This window comes from Tursiops truncatus, chromosome 3, assembly GCF_011762595.2.
Source record: "Tursiops truncatus isolate mTurTru1 chromosome 3, mTurTru1.mat.Y, whole genome shotgun sequence".
Taxonomy (NCBI): Eukaryota; Metazoa; Chordata; class Mammalia; order Artiodactyla; family Delphinidae; genus Tursiops; species Tursiops truncatus.
In genome coordinates this window covers 126010814-126030975 of record NC_047036.1, presented here as the reverse complement: position 1 = coordinate 126030975, position 20162 = coordinate 126010814, and the positions used below count along the sequence as shown (strand labels likewise).

The window sequence follows — 20162 nt, the reverse complement described above, 5'->3', positions numbered from 1 at the left end:
GCTGTTGCCAGGGCAACGGGGCAATACCTGTCTCTCCAGAGGAGATGAAGTTGCCAGGGTAACTGCATCCTGTCTTTCCGGGGGACCATCCCAGAATGTGGCACCCACCAGCCGTTACCATGGCAACTGCCTTTTTGCCCCATTTAATCCCATCTTGTCTGTTACAAGGGCCCCACAGTTGGAAGTGGGGGAGGTGGGAAGATTGAAGATTACTTGTGGACTAAGTTTGTTCTCCTTCCCCTCCTCCAACCCCTCCCTTGGTCCATCACCTCGGGGGTGCTGGGTCCGCCCACCCCCGGGTCCACACAGGCCTGCAGTACTGTGTGCAGTAGGGCCAGGGCGCCAGGGAGCAGGTTTTGAAGTGGAAGGCAGGCAGGTGTTGGGGAGGCAGTTACCGGGGCAACGGGAACAGGGCGGTTCGGAGGTGGTTGCCATGGGGACCTGAATGCTGACGAAGACTCGCGAGGCTGTGAGCAGCCACAGTGCTCTGCTCAGAAGCCCCGGGCTCGTCAGTCAAGCCGGTTCTCAGTTTGCACTTGGCAGCACGGGCAGGCGAGTGGCCCCTAGTTCCGGGAACAGAGCAGCGGCATCCCAGTCCTGGTCCTCCAGCCCCAAGCCTCGCCTGCCCACCCAGCGCCAGGATGGCCACCATCACCTGCACCCGCTTCACGGAAGAGTACCAGCTCTTCGAGGAACTGGGAAAGTGAGTTGCACCTCAGAGAGTCCTGGAGGGCTCAGGGAGTCAGTGTCACGGGTGGGGGTGTGCACCTGCAGTGCTTCCAGTGCACACACAGGGAGGAAGGCTGCATGTGTTTGGGGGCACTTGTACGTGCAGAGTGCCTAGAGCCAGGTGCGGGCATGTTTGCCAAGATGAGCCAAGGCCAGCCCGGCGAGTGTGTGCGTAGAGGTGAAGGGTTGACAGTGCATGGCAGTGTCTGTGCGTGTACACACACACACACATACACACACAAATGCACATGACCTGGGCACACACAGATTCTTAGAAACAGGATTAAAAAGGGATCTTCCCAGTCAGCTGAGTCTAAGGCTGGAATCCCCTGTTGAGTTTCTCTTGAGGTGGCCATCTCCCTCAACTTGGTTACTTCTGGTGACAGAGAGCTCACCACCTCCCAGGTAGTTCCTCCTGCCTTTAGGCACCTACAGCAGCTGTGCAGAGTGGCCAACTTCTCCCTGTAAGCACATCCCCTCCCCACCTCCCCCCTGCCAGCTCCTGCCAGGGGTGAGGGCAACGATACAGCAGGGGTTAATAACGGAGCCACTGGTGAGGCTTCCTAGGTGTTGGGAGGAGGGGAGGGGATGAGGGGAGGGACAATCAGGCGAGCAGTGGGGGGACACTGCTGTTGCAGGGGCTAGTGATGTGAGGGTGCACCAGCTCTGGTCTCTTGGCAAAGTTGTCCAGCCCCAGAGCTCGTTTCCTGCCTCTGATGACTGGTGTAGAGAGAAGGGTGGGAGGATGTGGGGGGTGGAGAGCCCTTTGGGGTAGCCCGATAGATTGTGGAGTGTCAGGGAAGCGTTCCCGGATGCCGCCAGCTAAGTCTGGATCCATGGTAGGGGTACGGTGTAGAGGCAGAGTTTTCCCCGTGGGCAGAGCAGCTCCAGTGCCCTGGGTGGTCCCCACTGTAGCAGCAGGAGTGCAGGGGAGAGGGGCCTTGTGAGCAGGTATGTGCTGCTGTGAGGTCTGGATGTGCACACACAGGGGTGTGCTTTGTTGTGTGTTGCTGCGTGAGGACTGACTCTGGGGTACACTTGCATGCACTGAAAAGGTGTGCATGTGTTCACATGTGTGTGTACCGGAAGGGAGGTGCTGGTGTGTGCTTCATGTGTAAGGCCTAAAAATGCAAGTGTGCCCTGCAGGGGTGGGTGGATGCAAGTGGCACAAGCAGGTCCATTGGCTGGTTTGCAGGGGAATGAAGGTGTGTACATGCGGCACTGTGTGTACACATGTATGGGCGGTCAGAGCTGTATGCATATCAGCTGTGCGTAAATATATGTCTGTGTAAGGATGCACACGTGGGACTGGGGCTCACTGGTGCTCCTGTGAGGTCTGGACCTGCACGTCTGTGAGGAACAGGGGGGCATGTCCACGGGAAGGCTTATGTGTGTGCGTGTGAGGCCTGGGCCCATGGGCTCGGGTGGGAGTGTGGGTGTTGAAGGCGTGTGTGAGCTCAGGCTGGTGTCTGCATATATGTGGGAGGTGGGCCTGTGGCTGTGTACAAGTAGGCTGCCCGCACACACACACACACACGCACTCACACACACACACACTCACACAGTTGCACACCAGGCTATCCTGATACCTACAGGCACACACCAGCTCCCTCATACAGACACACACCCATGTGCAGATGTGTGCTCACTCCTGTCTGCAGACTTCCTGTCTTTCTGAGTGTGTTTTTGTGCTGGGGATGTGGGGGGCTGGACAGCAGGAACGAAACGTTTGGGGCTGCTCTGGAGGACCGAGGCTGTCTGCTGCACTTGTGCAGGGACCCCTTCTCAGCTGGGTTCTGGCACCCACGGAACCAAGGATTCCCTGATCAGCTGGGAGCTGCCTTTCAGGGTGCGAGCAAGCCTCGGTTTCGGGAGGACTGCGTCACAGAGTGCAGTGAGATGGAGTTGAGACATGACTCAGGCGCTCAAAGTGAAAATAAAAGTGATGTTTTGCCCCAAGAGGAGATGGATATCATGCAGACTGGGTGCTGTGGGGGTGACTTGTCAGGGAGAGCCTGCGTGAGCCTTCTCAGCCCCGCTGTCTGCTGGGGCGCTTGGAGGGATTGGGGCAAGGGCAGAATTTTAGGGGACAGGGAGCCCTTTCGTGGCCATGACAGGAAAACTGAGGGTGGCAGGCATGGCCAGGCCTAATCTGATCAATTTCAGACCTTTTCCTTCCACAACCATCAGCGCTCTTAACCTTTTTAAGGTCACATATTCCTCCAGGTATATGATGAAAGTCTAAGTCTACCTTCCCTAGAAAAACACACAAACTTACGAAATGGTCCAGGCAATGTCAGAACTTGCAGGACATCAGAAAGGCTAAGGATGGGCCTGAGGTTCAGGATGCTTGTATCCGAAAAAAAAAGGAGATGAGGCTCTACACCTCTAATGCCTGGATCTAAAAGGCCTGGGCGCATCACCGAGGAGACAGGGCTTTCGTGCTCTGCGTGCAGCTTCTGTCCAAGTGCCTAGTGGGACAGGAAGTGGCAGTGCCCACAAGGTCTGGACCTCACCACCCATAGCGCTGTGACACTGGGCGGACTGTAGCACCTCTTTCCCCCCACCTGTAACCTGGAGATAAAAAAGCGCTGGGAGGATGAAATGAGATGGTTCTCATAAAGACATAGTGACAAGCCTGGCATGCTGGGGTCATTGTTGCCCTCAGACGAACAGGCTGAAGCTGACCTGCCACGCCTTTACCTTTTGTCTGGAGTTTGCCCAGCTTGGCAGAGGGGCTGACCAAGCCCTGCCCCCCACCCCACCCCCACAGGCTAGCGGGGATATGCAACAGCTCCTGTTCTGTGGGGATAAGCAGCGAAGGTGCCTGCAGGGCCCATCCTTCAATCGGTGACCCAAGGTCCCTGTCAGTCGGGACACTGCTGTTACCACCCAGAAACCGAGCCCCCATTCTGGGAGCCCATGTCAGATCACTGGCACGGTGACTGCCTGAGGCAGCTGGGCTGGCCCTCCAAGGGGACGTGGGGGTCTTTGGACCTCCTTCTGAAGGGCCCTGGCTGCCCAGCTGGAGAGGAGGACACGTGCCTCTCGAGGGCTTCCTGGCACCCTGCCCAGTGAGGCCTGGCTCCTGCCTGCAGGCCTTTGAACAGCTCGTGGGAGGGCTGGCAGTCCCTCCCCCGCCTGGTGGGCAGCCAGTTGAGGGGGCGTGAGCTGGAATCAGGGCCCTGGGGCCTCTCGATGCCACTAGACGAAGGTCGCACTGCAGCGTATGATTCACGTAAGCCAGGAACTTGATTCCAGTTTCCCTAGAGGGTTGAGGTGGGGCTGTCTCTTGGGACCCGGAGACTAGCTCACTCCCTCCTCCCTTGACCCCAATCCTCCTTCCTCCCATGGGAGAGAGAAATGGAAGCCCAGACCTTAGGAGCACAGATGCCTGTTTGGAGGCAAAAGGCAGGCTGCAGCGCCGCCAGCTGCAGGGTCAGAGTGGGCCCGGGCAGTGGGACCAGAGCTCCCCCGCAGACCCAGCCTTCTCGAAGACCAAGATCAGGGGAAGGGGTTGGGTTCCAAGAGGTGGAGAAGGAGGATGCCTCCACCAGCCTTTGACACGCTCTGGGCTTTGGATCCCACCCCCAGGAGAGGTTAGTTAGAGAGGCAGAATTACGCTGCAGCCCGTGTAATCAATGGGCTGCACAGAAAGAGGCTCAGGAGGGGATTTCACTTGAGAAAGGGGTGCGGGAGGAGGGAGGGAGGCTGGAGAGCTTGCAACCCACTCTTTCCTCTCTAGAAACAGGGGCCTGAAACTGACTTAAGGGCGGTGTTGGGGCTGGGGAGGGGCTGCAGGCGCCTGCAAGTTTGCCCCAAGGAGTGGGGAGAGCTACCTCCAGAGCCCCCCCAACCCCGCTTACCTCCATGGCTTTGTATCATGAATGGGGCTTAGGCTGGGATGATCCGTGGGGGACACTGGGGACCAGAGGCAGCTCCCTGCGCTGGGCGGGGGTCGGTGGGGGCGAGCCCAGGGTCCTGGTTGCTTAGGTTCTCTCTTGGGACACAAGCTCTAACATCTGCAAAATGTGTTTAGCAATCCCGCCCTTCCCTGGCAGAGCTGTTAGGAGGATCGATGGTGTAATATTGGAGAGGGAGAAAATACATGGGCATCGATGTACTCCCCCCACCAAAGACCGGTATTGTGCTTTTATTTTGCTTCTAATAACCTCTCACCTTCACAGCATTTTGGGGCCGGTGTGACACTTCTCCACCCATTAGCTCTGAGGGAGGCAGAGAACTTACTCGCCCATCTTACAGATGAGGAGACTGAGGCTTGAGAAGGTGGAATGACCAGTTCAGCAGACTGGTGGCAGCTCTCAGGCTTGGGTTTGGGTCTCCAGCACCCTGCGTGTGGGGGGAGGGTTGATGAGAGGGGCCGCTTCTGGTGCCCTGTCTGGGGAACACTTCCAGGGAAGAGGGGTGTGGCCTTGTGGGTGAGGGAACTCTGAACTGTCACTTATATATGTCCAATCATGATTCTCCTTCTAATTTGAGGCACCACCCTGGGTGGATTCCTTGTCCTTGGTGTACCTCAGCTTTACCATCTGTGAAATGGGGATCAGAACACTTCTGCAGATGCTGAAATGTGCCGTTAGAGCTGCTACCCTCTTTAGCCTCCGTCTGTGGAAGGCACCCTTGAGGAATTTCGGGCTTCCAGAACACCAGAGCTGGGAGGACCATAGACACTGTCTCTCACAAGCATCAACGGTGGAGCCAACGCCCAGGGAGAGGTGGTTTGCCCAAGGCCACAGGGAGAGGCAGAAGCAGGGTCTGGTAGGGGACCAGATGGTGTGCAGGGGCCAGAGGCCAAGGATGGGAAGTTGGGGGGCAGGTGGGAAGGGGACAGCCTTTCCTCCCTCCTCCTCCGAGCCAGCAGAGCGGAAGGCACGCACATGTTCTGGTGCATGCCGCAGACCTCCGCCTCCACACAGCCTGAGACACACTGACACTGCCGAGCTTCCCTCCCGCCTGCCTGCCTCCCTGCACAAGCACGCGGTGACTGCTGCCAGCACCCCTGCAGTCTTGGGCCCCGGTCCTCTCAGTGGGGTGATGGCAGAGCCTTGGAATGCAGCGCCTGCATCCTGTTGCTAGTGCACGAACACACACACACACACACACACACACACACATGGGTGCATGTGGACGTGCAAGTCGACAAACACACTGGCTCCAACAGGGCATCGAGCAAGAGTCTTACCTCCCAGTGCAGGGAGAGCAAGATGATGCTGGCTAGTCTTCTGGGCTGTCTCTCTCTCTTTCTCTCTCTCTCTGCCCTTGCCTCTCGTCCTTCCCTGTGTCTCTCTGCTCTCTGTTTCTTTCTCTCCCCTTCCCTCTTTTTTGTGCTGGTCCCTTGGCCACAGTCCACCCCTCCTGCATGCATGTTGCCCGTGTCACGGTCTCTTCCGAGCCTCTCTCTGGCACAGTAGGAAGCCTCCCTCCCCAGGCCGGCCTGATGCAGCCCCCCGAGCATGCCACAGCCTGCTGACATCCAGCCCAGGCACTAGATCTAGGTCCTCGTGGGGCTTAGCTGCCCACCAAGGCGTCAGGTGGGCCTGTAAGGCCGGTGGGACTTTCTGTGCTGGAAAACGCTGACAGCCTTGGTGTCTTGGCATCACATAAAAGGAGGAATGCTTCTGTGACTCTTGCATCCACTCAACAAGTATTTCCTGACAACAGACTCTGTTCCCAGCCCCAGGCTGAGCCCAGCAGATACCACATGCCAGACTTATGTCATCTCTGCCCCTTTGGGGCTTATGGATTAGTGAGAATCTGACATTAATTAAATCACTTCAGATATTATTATTTAAATGCAGCTGGTTAAGGGCTCTGAGCACAAACATCGGGCTATGAGCTGCAAAGAGACCTCAACTAGTTGGAATGAGGGAGGTATCAGGGAAGGCTCCCCTGAGGAGGTGACACTGGGGAGCTGGAAGCTGAATAAGAGTCAGTCAGAGGGAAGAGGGTGGAATAGTGTTCCTCAGAGTGGGAACAGCACAGGCAAAGGCTTTGAGGTGTATATTTTGATGGAGCATGTCAGCCCCAGGGAGGTTGGTGGACCTACTCTTCTTAGGCCTGCTCAACTTGCCTCCAACTTTTGGATGCCTGGGTACTAAAAGGAATATTAAAAACCTATAGAATGTCTAGAAGAGGGGGCCTAGGCAGGGTGGCCAAGGTCTGGAAGCCAAATTAAGTGAGAGAGGGCTGAGAAGCTGGGGGAATTTAGCAGGGAGAAAAGACCCCTCAGGGGTGTGTCCTCTCCCCTCATCTCTGCAGGGACATCATGTGGCCCCAGAGATGAGACAAGGCTGCTCTGTATGGCCCTGGAGGGCAGAGCAGGACCAAACGTGTAGAGTAACAAGGAGGTGGGTTTCAGCTCAACGTAAGGAAGAACTTTCCAATGGTCAGAACTGCCCTTCTACCGCCCAGACGGACATGGCCTTGGGAGATAGTGAGCACCCTGCTAGCAGAGATATGCATGCATTTCCACAGCCCTCTTCTCACCCCGTGCCTCCAGTTCCCTCCTGCCCTGCATCCCTGTCCTCGCCTGGTGAGATGCCGTGCTGCAAGCACGAAGTGGGCGACGGTTTCGGGGCCAGAATAGCCTCAGTTCTGCACAGAATACCAAAATGAAGAGTGCTCCCTTGTCTTAGGGACGGGGAAATAAGGCCCAGAGAGGGTCAGGGCCTTGCCTGAGGTCACACCAGCCAGTGACACATGAGGTTTGGGCGCTCCAGCCTCCTTCCAGTCCAGTGCTTGGCTTTTTACCCCTTGGAGCCTCTCTCTCTGAAGCTCTGAAAGTCTTTGCTGTGTACGTGTCGATGGAGCCAGGCCAGGAGGCCCTTGGAGCCTGGGGAGAAAGCAGACCCTCAGCCTTTTTCCTGCTTTGCCTGCTCTGATCCTGTCACCAAGCTCTGTGGAGATATATATATATATTTACACAGCAGGTTCTTATTAGTTATCCATTTTATACATATTAGTGTATATATGTCAATCCCAATCTCCCAATTCATCACACCACCACCTGTGGATTTTTTTTTTTCCCTTTTGTAACCCATTCAAGAAAACCCAGGCATAGCCCAAACAAGGAATATGTTGGAATTTTTGTTGGTTCAATGTTCCCTGCAGCAAAGAGACTCTTCTGGTTCCCAGGCCTTCTGTGTCCCCCACAAGACTTCTGCTGGGTTGGCACACGGCAGGCCTGGGGGGGTGTGCAGGATAGCTTGAAGACACTGTGTCCCTGCAGGATCTTTTGGAGTCTGGAAGTGGGCGGCTGCAGCGGCTTGGGGAGGGATGTGTGGTTTCAGAAAAAGGTCCTAGGATTTTCTGGCTCTCAAATGCTAGTTTGTGGAGTTTGGGGCAGAGCTGCCATGCTGAGCTGGGGAGAAGAGAGAGAAAACGAAGTGGAAGGGGTCCTGAGCTGCCAGCCCCTACCATCTCAGCTTTATTTGCCGTCTGGTGACCTGCATAGCTGTGTTTTGTTTGTTTGTTATTAAGAAATGATACTATTGGGCTTCCCTTGTGGCGCAGTGGTTGAGAGTCCGCCTGCTGATGCAGGGGACACGGGTTCGTGCCCCGGTCCGGGAAGATCCCACATGCCGCGGAGCGGCTGGGCCTGTGAGCCATGGCCGCTGAGCCTGCGCATCCGGAGCCTGTGCTCCGCAATGGGAGAGGCCACAGCAGTGAGAGGCCCGTGAACCCAAAAAAAAAAAAAAAAGAAATGATACTATTGCTTCAAACGAAAAAAATAAAGAGGGCTTAAAAATGATCAACAGTTGATTTCACAGATGGGTAAACTGAGGTCCCCCCAAAAGTGAAGGGAATTGCTTAAAGTATGTAGAGGTGGGTGTTTTGGAAACCAAGATGTTCATTTCATTTCTGAACAAATCTGATCCCAGATTTTTAACTGTTTGAGGAATCTAGGAGCCCTCAGAGAATCTCATATGAGCCACAGTCACCCCTGAAAACACACACTCACTCCAACTCACAGAATGTTGTATAATATTTCCCACAGATCCCCCCACCCTAACGCCCATCTGTGGACCCCAAGTTAGGGCCCTCTGATGCGAGAGTATGGGGTATTGGAAAGAGCAAAAGACGATGAGTCAGGAGTCCTGGGTTCAAGGTCTTGGCCTCAGTTTTTTTATCTGTAGAATGGGGAGAGAATGGATCTCAATGGCAAGATACTATTGCAGCTTCCGATGTAGCCACGTGTGGCCCATGCTCTGACCCCTGCGGTGGAGCTGCTCTGGTGGCCAGCCCCAGCTCTGTCCCTTCCCCCAGCCATTCAAACTCCATCTGCTCTGGGTTCCATGCCCCCAGGGCTTACTCTTTGCCAAGTGATCAGATCAGCTAACCTGGGCTGTAAGTTACTGACCACCAAGAGGTATTAGAGATAACAGGTCTGTATACATTTGAGCAGGAACGTTCCTTTTTTTTTTTTTTTTTGGCCACGTGATGCACCATGTGGCATTTGGGATCTTAGTTCCACAGCTAGGGATTGAACCTGTGCCCCCTGCATTAGGAGCACAGAATCTTACTACCGGACCACCAGGGAAGTTCCGAGCAGGAACTTTCTGAAATCACCCCAGCTTGTCTCAGAGAGGTAGAATGCTTAGGTATATTAACCCAGAGTGGGGAGATTTGGGGGGAGGAGAGTGGACTTTGATTAAGAGGTGCCTATCACATAGCATCCAGGCAAGATGGTGAGTAGCTAGAAATTTGGGACTAGCATTCTGAAGAGAGGAGGGGTGGTATAGAAGAAGATTTCAACCTTGGGTGATAGTCAGTGGCTTTCATCATTTTTGGGGGGACGGGTGTCAGAGAATCCTCTGTCAAGCTAATGAAAAATATACATCCTCTGCCCAGAACAACGCACAGACATACAATAAATTTGTTAAAGTTTTAGGTGTGTTCGTGAACGCCCAGAGCCTCCCCAGAAATCCCAGCTAATGGTCCTGGGTAGAAGGGATGGAGGGGGAAGAGGTAAGAATGGGTGGAGAGCGAGCAGGGAACAGCAATGCTGTGGGGAGGAGGGATGAAGAAGTGAAAGCACTGTCAGCAAGTGGCGGGGGCGGTCCGGGGACAGTGTGGCAGAAAGAAGAGGGAAGCTAGGTCTCAAAGCTGGGTGGTCAGTGGGGCAATCTAGGCAGATCAATCAGACCTAGGGGGGATGCCGGGGCTGGCAGGGGGCTGGGGGGACGGGCCTGGCACAACTTTTCTTCCAGGGAGCCCGGAGGTGGGAACCAGATTGTGGTGGGTTCATGGAGTGTGGGAGGTGGGAAGAGGAGGCGGTGGATGTCGGACACTTGTTCTGGAAGTTTGGCAGCAACAAAGGGAGGAAGGAAGTGGCCCAGGTTGCTGGGTCGAGAGAAACACTCTTGCTTTTTCTTCAATTTTTTAAGTTTGGGAGAAGGAAGGTTGTTTATTGTTGCAGAATGTGGGAGACCTGGGTGTGTTTGAGGAAGCAGCCAATGAAGGGAAGACCCTAGAGATTGTCAGGACTCCTGCTCATCAGACCCCCAAGGAGGGCAGAGTGGAGAGGGGGTTCGGTGACTGAAGCCCTGTAAGCAGTGTCCCCGTCTGCTGACACCCGCAGGCAAATGCCGTGGGCTCTGGGAGGCTCCGGCATAAAGGAGGGGAGGGTTCCTTTAGGGGAAGTTGGCAGTAACCAGTCTTGGGTATCAGGAACCTCTTCTTATCACTACGTAGCAGACACTTCTCACAGCTGGCCCAGGAGGAAATGGGGCTGGGGCTCCTCATCTCCATTTTTCAAATGGAAGGATAAGCAAGTTGGCAGCCAAGGACCCAGGCCTCCTGAGTCCCCGTCTAATGTTCCTGGTGCCGCCTCTGCAGCCATGTCAGCATTTTGGGGTGTTTTAGGCCAGAGAGGGTGATGAGCCTGCTGTGGGTGGCAGCCAGCAGCTCCCAGGACACTCTGCTTACCAGGCAGCTGAGAAGCAATCTCCCAGGGTGAATCCTGCTTCTCACGGCCCATTAGCACGTCCGCACGTTCTCAGCCACACTGGACCCACTATCACGGCAACCTCCCCATCCGTCAGTCGGAGAACCAGGTGCAGCCTCCCTGCCTGCTCATACCCAGGGACAGGCTGCTGGGCCCTGGGGAGCACCCCACCCCCTCACCATGGCCTCCCCACACCTCCTGTCCTGGCTTGCTCCTTCCCCGAGCTTGGCAGACAAGGTCCAATTTGCCTCTGATGATGCTGGCTGTTCTCATCACTTCGGAGATCATGATGCCTATAAACGGTGTTGTTTCTTGAGCACTTACTATACTCCAGGGACTGGGCTAAACCCACTGCGTACCTTACTCTCTCACTGGATCCTTGAAACAGCTGCTCAGGGTGGGTACTATTCTTACTTACATTTTACAGGGGAGGAAATAGTCTTACCAAGGTTAAATAACTTGCTGGTAAGAGGCTGAACCACGATTTGAACTCTGGTTTGCCTGGTTCAGGAGCGCCTGTTCTTATCCACATAAAACCTCACTATCCAATATGGTGTTCACTAGCCACTTATAATGATTTAAATGAAATAAAATTAAAAATTCAGTCCTTCAGTCTCACTAGCCACACTTCAAATGCTCTGTAGCCATATGAGGCTAGTGCCTGTCACAATGGACAACACAGAGTATTTCCATCATCACAGAAAGTTCTGTTGGACTGCTCGCTACAGAATATTGAAGGTGGAAAGGCCTGTGTACCTTTTAGCCCCACGCCCACCCCACCCCCCAAGTTGCAGATGAAGAATTTGATGCCCACGCTGGGCCGGACCCCTGCCCAAGACCTCCCAGCAGGGCTGAGAGCTGAGGTCTCGTCCCTCCAGTGTCTATCTGACACACACACCCCTCCCTGCCCACATTCTGTGACCCTCTCCTAACATGGGTACTTACCCAGGGTGACGCACGTGTGCTTCGTCACACCCAGAGCCTCTTGACATCACATACACAAGGGCACTGATGGGCTGCTGACACACACCTGTGGGCAGACACCCCCCCCCCCGAACACTTTGCACCCAGGAACGCTGTCACAGGCACTCCCAGTACCCCCCCATGGACATCCCCCACTCACGTAGGGCCCTCGCTTGCAGGCCTCATCCCTTCCTCTTGGGACCCCTGGTCGCTCCCTCCCACCCTGCCCTCCCCACCTTGGCCTCCTCCCCTTTTCCACCCTGTCCTGTTTCCAGGCTCCTACCCACCCACCCACTGGCCACCTGCTCAGCTCAGGGCCGTGGGAGGAGTGGGTTGACTCTTCCTTTTGCCAAGGCTGCTGGGCTGTGGCCACTGGCTCATGCGGGACGAGAATGCAGAAACATGCCTTTTTTAAACAAAAGATAAAAAAGAGAGGAAGTTAGGGCTGTGAGCTTGCTGCCCACACTCTCATTTTGCTGCAGATTCTCCTCTGCCCCTCCTCTCCCTGATCCCCAGCACCGGGACAGGCAGGGAGGAGCCTTTCCACTTGTGGATGGAGACCTGAGGCTGTGTGGGTAGAAAGAGGGGCTCCTTGGCCCAGACCCTTTCCTCGCCCCATTCAGGCATTTGTGTACCTGGTACTGTGCCCAGTGTTTTGCATGTGTTACCTCCCTTAACCTCCCCAACAAACCCAGGAAGGAGATATTATTATAGACCACATTTTATAGGAGGAAACAGACAGTTGAAGGGCCAAGTTCAATATCACACAGTCGGGGCTCAGTCACGATCAGATCACAGGGCTTTGTGAGCCCAGAGCCCCTGCTTTTTAGGGTCACACTCTCTTGCCTTTGGTGGAGTCAGAAGAACAAGGGCAGGTGACCTGGATTCTCTTCACAGCCTCGACAGGATTATGCCTGCTCCCTTAAGGCTTCAGTTTCCTGATCTGTGAAATAGGGGATCATAATTCCAACTTCACAGGGTTGCTGTGAGGGCCAAGGAGCTCAGTGGTGAATGTGCATTTGAAGGGAGGACATCTTCTGGGTATGTGAGAGGCTGGTGTTCTCTGGATCAGTAGCCCTGAACTGGATTTGATAAACTCCTCGCTCTGAGAATCTGCTAAAAGCTATGCATTCTTGCCCCAGAAAAAAATGCATATGCCTACGTTCAGAGACACAGTGTTCCTGCAGCTGCTCCGCCCTTGGCCTGGACCCCTAGTTAGAGCCTGGGATTTACACAAATCTTGGTGCTGTGTTTTGAGGAGGAAGTTCAGCAAGCGTGCCTTCTCTTGTTTTATAGACATGGCTCTTAGTCCTCAGCTCCTGGGGCAGAGCCCAGGGTCATAGAGCCTCTTGAGCCTCTCTGCACAGAGCCCCATGTGATGGCCCCTCAATGCTGATTTCTAGGGGGACCAGGCATTTAGCAGGACTTCCCCAGAAGGCGGGCAGGGCAGTGCCAAGCTGGCTGGGAAGCAATCACTTGGGCAGCCTGTTAACTGAAAATACTGATTTCTGGGCCTGCATCTGAAGGTTCTGATTTGGTAGGTCTGGGAGATGCCTTGGAATATGTTTTTTTGTTTGTTTTTTTGAAATTTATTTTTGGCTGCATTGGGTCTTCGTGGCTGTGTGCGGGCTTTCTCTAGTTGCCGCGAGCGGGGACTACTCTTCATTGCGGTGCGTGGACTTCTCACTGCGGTGGCTTCTCTTGCTGCAGAACACGGGCTCTAGGCGTGCGGGCTTCAGTAGTTGTGGCATGCGGGCTCAGTAGCTGTGGCTTGCGGCTCTAGAGCGCAGGCTCGGTAGTTGTGGCTCACGGGCTTAGTTGCTCCACGGCATGTGGGATCTTCCTGGACCAGGGCTCGAACTCGTGTCCCCTGCATTGGCAGGCGGATTCTTAACCACTGCACCACCAGGGAAGTCCGGGAATCTTTTAAAAAGAGATGGCGCATTGGTTAAGAATCCGCCTGCCAATGCAGGGGACACGAGTTCGAGCCCTGGTCCGGGAAGATCCCACATGCCGTGGAGCAACTAAGCCCGTGCGCCACAACTACCGAGCCTGCGCTCTACAGCCGCGAGCCACAGCTACTGAGCCCACGCGCAGCAACTGCTGAAGCCCGTACGCCTAGAGCCCATGCTCTGCAGCAAGAGAAGCCACCGCAATGAGAAGCCCACGCACCACAACGAAGAGTAGCCCCTGCTTGCCGCAACTAGAGAAAGCCCGCACGCAGCCACGAAAACCCAATGCAGCAAAAAAAAAAAAAGATTCCCAAGGCATTCTGAAACAGCCTGTTTGATAACCATCGATCTAATGTCTTTATCTAGAATGGAGTTTTGTTTCTCTAGTGGAGAAATTATATTTCTCCCTCCCTGCCTCACATCCTCCCTTTCTCCCTCACTCTATCCATCCATCCCTCCATCCAAGTTAATTAAACTCCAACTCTGGCCCAAGCATGAGCTAGATGCTGGTGAGTGAGACAAGCCCTCCTTCTCTGCTCCTCCTCTCCCTGGAGTTCACAAAACCTTTCCCAGAAGTGACCCCTTGAAACATTCTCTCTCCTGGGGCTTCTGAGAATCATGGCCTCCCACTGGGCAGAAACCTCCCTGTTTGGGTAGGGTGGGCACCTTTGAGAGACCAGTGTGCTCACCTTCCTCAGATGCCTGTTCCTATTCCTAAAACCCCAGACTGAAATCTTCTCCCCGTCTCATTTGAGAACCTCTCACCTAAATCTGCCTCCTGTTCCTAGAGTAACATTTATGGAGGCCCTGTTGGTAGGTAGCATTGGGTACCTGTGCATGGGTGTGGAGAACATTCCAGTCCTGGCCCTCAGGAACCCTCCGTCTGGTGGACAGACAAGCTGAACGAGCAAGCACAGTCCTAGGCTAGATGGGGAGGTGTGGGGTGCTCTGGGAGCACAAACAGCGGGACATGTCGCCAGGAGGCTTCTCAGGGAGGGGCACCCGGTCTGCTGCTCTCTCCAGGTGGAGGACAGGCAGGGCTGCACACCCCACGGACGGTCTGTTGCTGTGCCCATGAATTCTGGCCTTCCTCAGCTTTCCTACGAGGTCATATTTCCTGGTCTCTAGCCCTCCTCCCAGATCTTTCTTACTTATCCTTCGCCACAGTTTCCCACCCATTCCCTTCATGCTGCCCGGACACGAAGAAGCCGGTGACACAACGCCCAGGGATGTGTGTAGGGCAAGCATCTCCGCCAGCCTGCGGGCTTTGCCGGTGCCTGCCAGCGTCCGCCCCAGCTCCCATCAGCCTCATTTTTGTGGCTTGGACCTGCCTGTGTGCTTAGGAGAGGGGATCAAAGTTTGGAGGATATGGTGGGGTGAGGCCATTTCAGGAACCTGGGCATTCAGGCCAGCAAGCGGCAGGCTCCCTGGGTGGAAGAGAAGCCAAAAACCTGGGGGAGGAAATACCTGAGTTCTAGACATGACCTGGCCTGTGTGACCTTGAGCAATCAATCTACCCTGAGCTACACTGAAGCTCAAAATCTTGGGCTCCGCCTCAGACTTAAGGAATCAGAATCTGCCTTTTAAACAAGATGCCTGGGTAATTCCTATGCACATTAAAACTGGGGAAGGCTGCCCAGGAGACTTGCTTCTTGACATTAGCCTGTGGTTAAGGTGGTAATGGTGGTGACCACAGGTAGTGTCTGGCCCGTTAGGGGGCCTCCTCTGTGATGTGAAGGGGTTGGACCAGCTGACCTTTGTGGTGGAGGGTATAACATGGCACCTAGATGACGGATCTAGCCCTCAAACTAGTTTTGTTTGGCAAAATACTGTGTTTAAATTTTTTGGAATAAGGTACCAGTATTTAAAAATTGGGAAATGTCACGAAAATACCCAGACTTCCAGTTTTTCTCGAAAAATCAAACAATCTGGGAAATGGGCCACATTCCACATGGCAACAATGTCTTCTATGAGCAGTGAAACCAACAGCCCTTGCTCCAAGTTCTCCCAGCCACGAATACGTTGAAGATAAAAACCCAGGAGTCTCTTAAAACATGAAAAACTGCTCAGCTTCGCTCTTGATATGAAAATTCCAAATCAAATCTGCACTGAGTCACCACGTTCCACATCTCACTAGCAAAGATATGAAAGTTTGATAACACGTTGTGTTGACAAGGGTGGAGGAAAATGGTCCCCTCACATCCTAGTACGAAAGTAAGTTGGTACACCTCTAAGATGGATCATCTCTCATTATCTATCAGAATTACCACACAACACCTACCCTTTGACCAAATAATACCAGTTCTAGAAGTTTAGTCGAAGACACTTGTACACATGGGAAATGTAATTGTAATGCACGCATACAAGGTTAGTCATTGCAGCACTGTTTGTAATAGCTATAGATCGGAAGTAACCTAACTGCCCATCGACAGGGGACTGGCTAGGTAAGTTATAGGACAGCCACATGATTAAATGAGGAACTCTTTTTTTAAAAAACATTTATTTATTTTTAAATTTTTATTGGAGTAGAGTTGATTTACAATAGGAACTCTTTATGTTATAATACAGAAGGAGGATCTCTAAAAAATTTCTGGGGCTTCCCTGATGGCGCAGTCGTTGAGAGTCTGCCTGCCGATGCAGGGGACACGAGTTTGTGCCCTGGTCCGGGAAGATCCCACATGCCGCGTTGCGGCTGGGCCCGTGAACAATGGCTGCTGAGCCTGCGCATCCTGCGCGTCCGGAGCCTGTGCTCCGCGGCGGGAGAGGTCACGGCAGTGAGAGGCCCGCGTACCGCCAAAAAAAAAAAAAATATTTCTGAAAAAGAGGAGAATGTAGAACAGCATGCAAGGTCCAGTATCCAGTATTGCGGAGAGTATCTGTGGAAAGATGCTCTGGTAACACTGGCCATCTCTTGGGAGGGGACTTTGGAGACTAGTGTACAGGGATGGGGAGGACTCTTTTAACTATCTACACTTTTGTACCTTTTGAACTTTGAACCATGTCAATGTGTTACCTACTCAAAGAATAAAAAACTGAAAATTTCCAGGGACCTAGATTCTGTGATTCTAACACTGCATGATTCTAATGTTTTAGAATTTGGTGAACCTAACTTATTAGGACTCTACAAGTCTCATGTCTCATGAGGCCAAGCTCCTAAAGATTTACTACCAGTGGTTCGCCTGGGTCTCCGGGCCTGCTCCGTCCCTGAATCGGGCCCCAGCAGCCCCTACGAGCCCAAGCAGCACTGAGCGAGGGCTCCCTCCCAGCACGGTGCAGCTGCACGAACTGTGGTGTCTCTTGGGAACGCAGCCCTTGGGCCCTCCCTCACCCTCTTTGCCTTCTCTGTCCTAGGGGAGCCTTCTCAGTGGTGCGCAGGTGTGTGAAGGTGCTGGCTGGCCAGGAATATGCTGCCAAGATCATCAACACTAAGAAGCTCTCGGCCAGAGGTAGGCGGTGGATCCGTGCCTGGCCTGCCCTCCGGGGCTCTCCTCCCTTCAGCCCTCCCTCTACCCCTTGGGTTGGAACCAGGATCTGGGTCTGTCCGCCTGGATGTTGCTGCTGTCAGAGGTGGGGGCTCTTCTTCCTGTGGGTATGATGAGAATAGACACCTCCATATTCCTTCCTTAGAGGGTCTGGGCTGGAGGCCACAGCCTCTCCCACAAGCCAGGCTCTCTGCCCCTCATCCACCCGTGCAGGTAAAGACTAAGGTGCTCGGTAGGCCTTCCTTTCCCTGCTTTTCTGCCGCTTGCCTCCATTCTCACCGCCAGACCTCTGTACCTACCTTTCTCTCTACCTGGATGCTCTTACCTGGCTCCTTACAAGGATAGCTCTTTCTCAACCTTCAGGTCTCAGTTCAATGTCACATCCTTGGAGAGACTTCCCTGACCCCCAGACCTGAGGGGGACTTCCCCATTTTATATCTCTCATTACTGTTTCCTCTCTTTGTGGCTTTCTATCAACCTGGAGCTATCCCATTGACTGGCTTGGTGCCTTGTTTAATATCTATGTTCCCTCATGACCATGAGCACCAAGAAGGTGGGAGTGGGTCTCATTCCCTACATACGCCCAGCACCTAGGACGGCGCCCGACGCGTCTCGGGGCTCAACCAGTGTCCCGTGAACTCCAAGTGCACTCAGCTTCAACCAATCCAGTCCACCCTCTGGTCCCTATATACTCCCTTGGACGGTGGCTTCCAAGCCTGGAATCCCCTGGAGAGCTTCAAACACTCCTGATGCCTGGATCCCGCAGGTTGCGATTTAATTAGTCTGGGCTGTGACTTGGGTTTTGGAAATGATCCCCAGGTAATTCTAATTAGGAAGTGGTCCTAAACCAGTAACATCAGCAACACCAGGAGACTGTTAGGAATGCAAATTCATGATTCCAGATATAAGGAATCAGAACCGCATTTTTTTTTTGTTTTGTTTTGGTTTTTGTTTGTTTTTTTTGCGGTATGCGGGCCTCTCACTGCCGCGGACCCCACCCCGCTGTGGAGCACAGGCTCCGGACGTGCAGGCCCAGCGGCCATGGCTCACAGGCACAGCCGCTCCGCGGCATGTGGGATCCTCCCGGACCAGGGCACGAACCCGTGTCCCCTGCATCGGCAGGTGGACTCCCAACCACTGCGCCACCAGGGAAGCCCCAGAATCGCATTTTAACAAGACACTGGTGATTTGTATGGATGTTAAAACTTGGAACGCCTGCACAGAAGCTTTGCTTCTTGCCCTTAGCATGTGGTTAGGGCGGTAATGGTGGTGACCATAGTCAGCGCGTTGGGGAGGATTATCTACAAAGATCTCCGCGCTAGGGCTTCCCTGGTGGCGCAGTGGTTGAGGGTCCGCCTGCCGATGCAGGGGACATGGGTTCGTGCCCCGGTCCGGGAAGATCCCACATGCCGCGGAGCGGCTGGGCCCGTGAGCCATGGCCGCTGAGCCTGCGCGTCCCGAGCCTGTGCTCTGCAACGGGAGAGGCCACAACGGTGAGAGGCCCACGTACCGGAAAAAAAAAGATCTCCGCTCTGAATGGTGGGTCTTTGCTGCCTTGGGGACCCCCAGTGGGTGGAGGACGTTCTGTTGGGTGAGGCGGGTACACGTGCGGTCTGTGCAGCCCATGGCTTGTGCAGTGTGGAAGACATCGTGTGAGGGATTGGTGAAGTGTCCAGGTGTTTGCCTGGCATAGTGGCAGCTGTGTCTGGGCCAGGGCCCAGCAGGTGTGGATTTCACAGAGGCTGGCACAGGATGCACACTGTCCCCCGCAGGCCTCCCAGCATGTTCCGTGTTGGACTGTGTGCTGCTGCCTTTCATCTCTCTGGCTCAGTGTTGCTGGGAGCCCAGTGCTTTCTCCTAGTTACTGAACCCCGCCCATAGGCAGACCAGTGTCCTTCAGGGAGGAGAGGCTGGGCTGGGGGTGGGGGGGGTGCTCTGAAGACCAGGGCCCGCCGTGCCACACAGTCCACATGAACGCTGGCGTGGAAGGGCGAGACCTGTGGAAGGTCGAGGGCCAGAGGCGGGGGCAGGGAGCCAGGGCTGGCAGGAAGGCCAGTAGGAGGGCTGCCTCACCCAATTGCTGGGACTTGCCTTGCCGTTGCTGTGTGACTAGTGGCTGTCTGGTGCCCTCTCTGTGCTTTACATCACTATTGATCAAGGGAGATGTCCCAATCCCTGAGATACAGAGGGGGCGGGACTAGAGCCACGGCTTGGGGTGATTGGTTGGGTTGCCCCCAAAATGAGGGAGGGTCAGAAACCAAGGTCTTGGGACTTCCCTGGTGGTCCAGTGGTTAAGGCACTCCTGCTTTCCAATGCGGGGGGTGCAGGTTCGATATCTGGTAGGGGAGCTAAGATCCCACATGACTTGTGGCCAAAAAACCAAAATATAAAACAGAAGCAATATTGTAACAAATTCAATACAGACTTTAAAAATGGTCCACATCAAAAACATCTCAAAAAAAAAAAAAGAAAGAAAGAAAGAAACCAAGGTCCTCCCTGGATTCTGGGGAATCTTGGGCCAGTTCACCACATTCTCAGAGCCACATCCACACAAGCACACGACAGAAAGAGACAGATGCATATGGGGGGCATGGAGGGAGCATTGCCTATTTTCTGGAAGGTGACTAAGCGTTCCAGGGACAGTGTAGACTCTGGGCTGTGCAGTAACTGCCCCCTCTCTGGATCTCAGGGGCCTTTGAGCTCCTGGGAGGAAGGCGCTCAGGCCTAGGTGAATGTGAAGGGTGGGAGTGGGGAGCTTCTGAGAGAACCTTCCCGAAGAAGTCTGCCAACTGCCAACGCGTTTCTCCCCAGCAGGAGATGAGGGGCAGAGCTTCTTTTAGCAGGTTTCTTTGTTTGCCGCTCACAGTGCCTGGGGTGGGGACTGGTTTGATGCTGAATATTTGCCAACACGTTCCAAGCTTCTCCTGCTGGCACTCCCCCCACCCCCCCCACCCCCGTGACTTTGGCAGTTCCCAGAGGGGGGGCACGCCCCCGTGGGGTGTCGGTTCACTCCCCAGGGAGCTGTGTCTTCCCCTTCTCCACGGGGTCAGCCTCTTCTATCAAGCGTTT

General features: G+C 54.3%; 1 protein-coding gene and 1 long non-coding RNA gene across 8 annotated transcripts in view; one reads left to right on the top strand and one right to left on the bottom strand.

The window, feature by feature from the left end:
• Nucleotides 1-20162, top strand: part of CAMK2A (calcium/calmodulin dependent protein kinase II alpha) — a 66410-nt gene continuing 46248 nt past the window's right edge. For all 5 annotated transcript variants that reach the window (XR_004525917.2, XM_033853429.2, XM_033853428.2 and 2 more), the window contains exons 1-2: nt 1-703; nt 16963-17057. Coding sequence is in view for 4 of the 5 variants with exons in the window: in XM_033853429.2 (XP_033709320.1) it covers nt 642-703; nt 16963-17057 (157 nt within the window). In the remaining variant the exon portion in view is untranslated. The remainder of the gene's footprint in view (nt 704-16962; nt 17058-20162) is intronic.
• LOC117311642 (uncharacterized) lies at nt 8117-14734 on the bottom strand. 3 transcript variants are annotated; one of them, XR_012330908.1, is made up of 4 exons: nt 14443-14734; nt 12506-12602; nt 11962-12065; nt 8117-11726 (listed from the first exon to the last, which is right to left on the bottom strand). It is a non-coding gene; the product is annotated as an uncharacterized lncRNA (long non-coding RNA). The 3 variants fall into 3 exon arrangements; XR_004525919.2 differs by lacking the exon at nt 12506-12602 and having other exon boundaries at nt 8117-10989; nt 11642-11726; XR_004525918.2 differs by lacking the exon at nt 12506-12602 and having other exon boundaries at nt 14443-14730.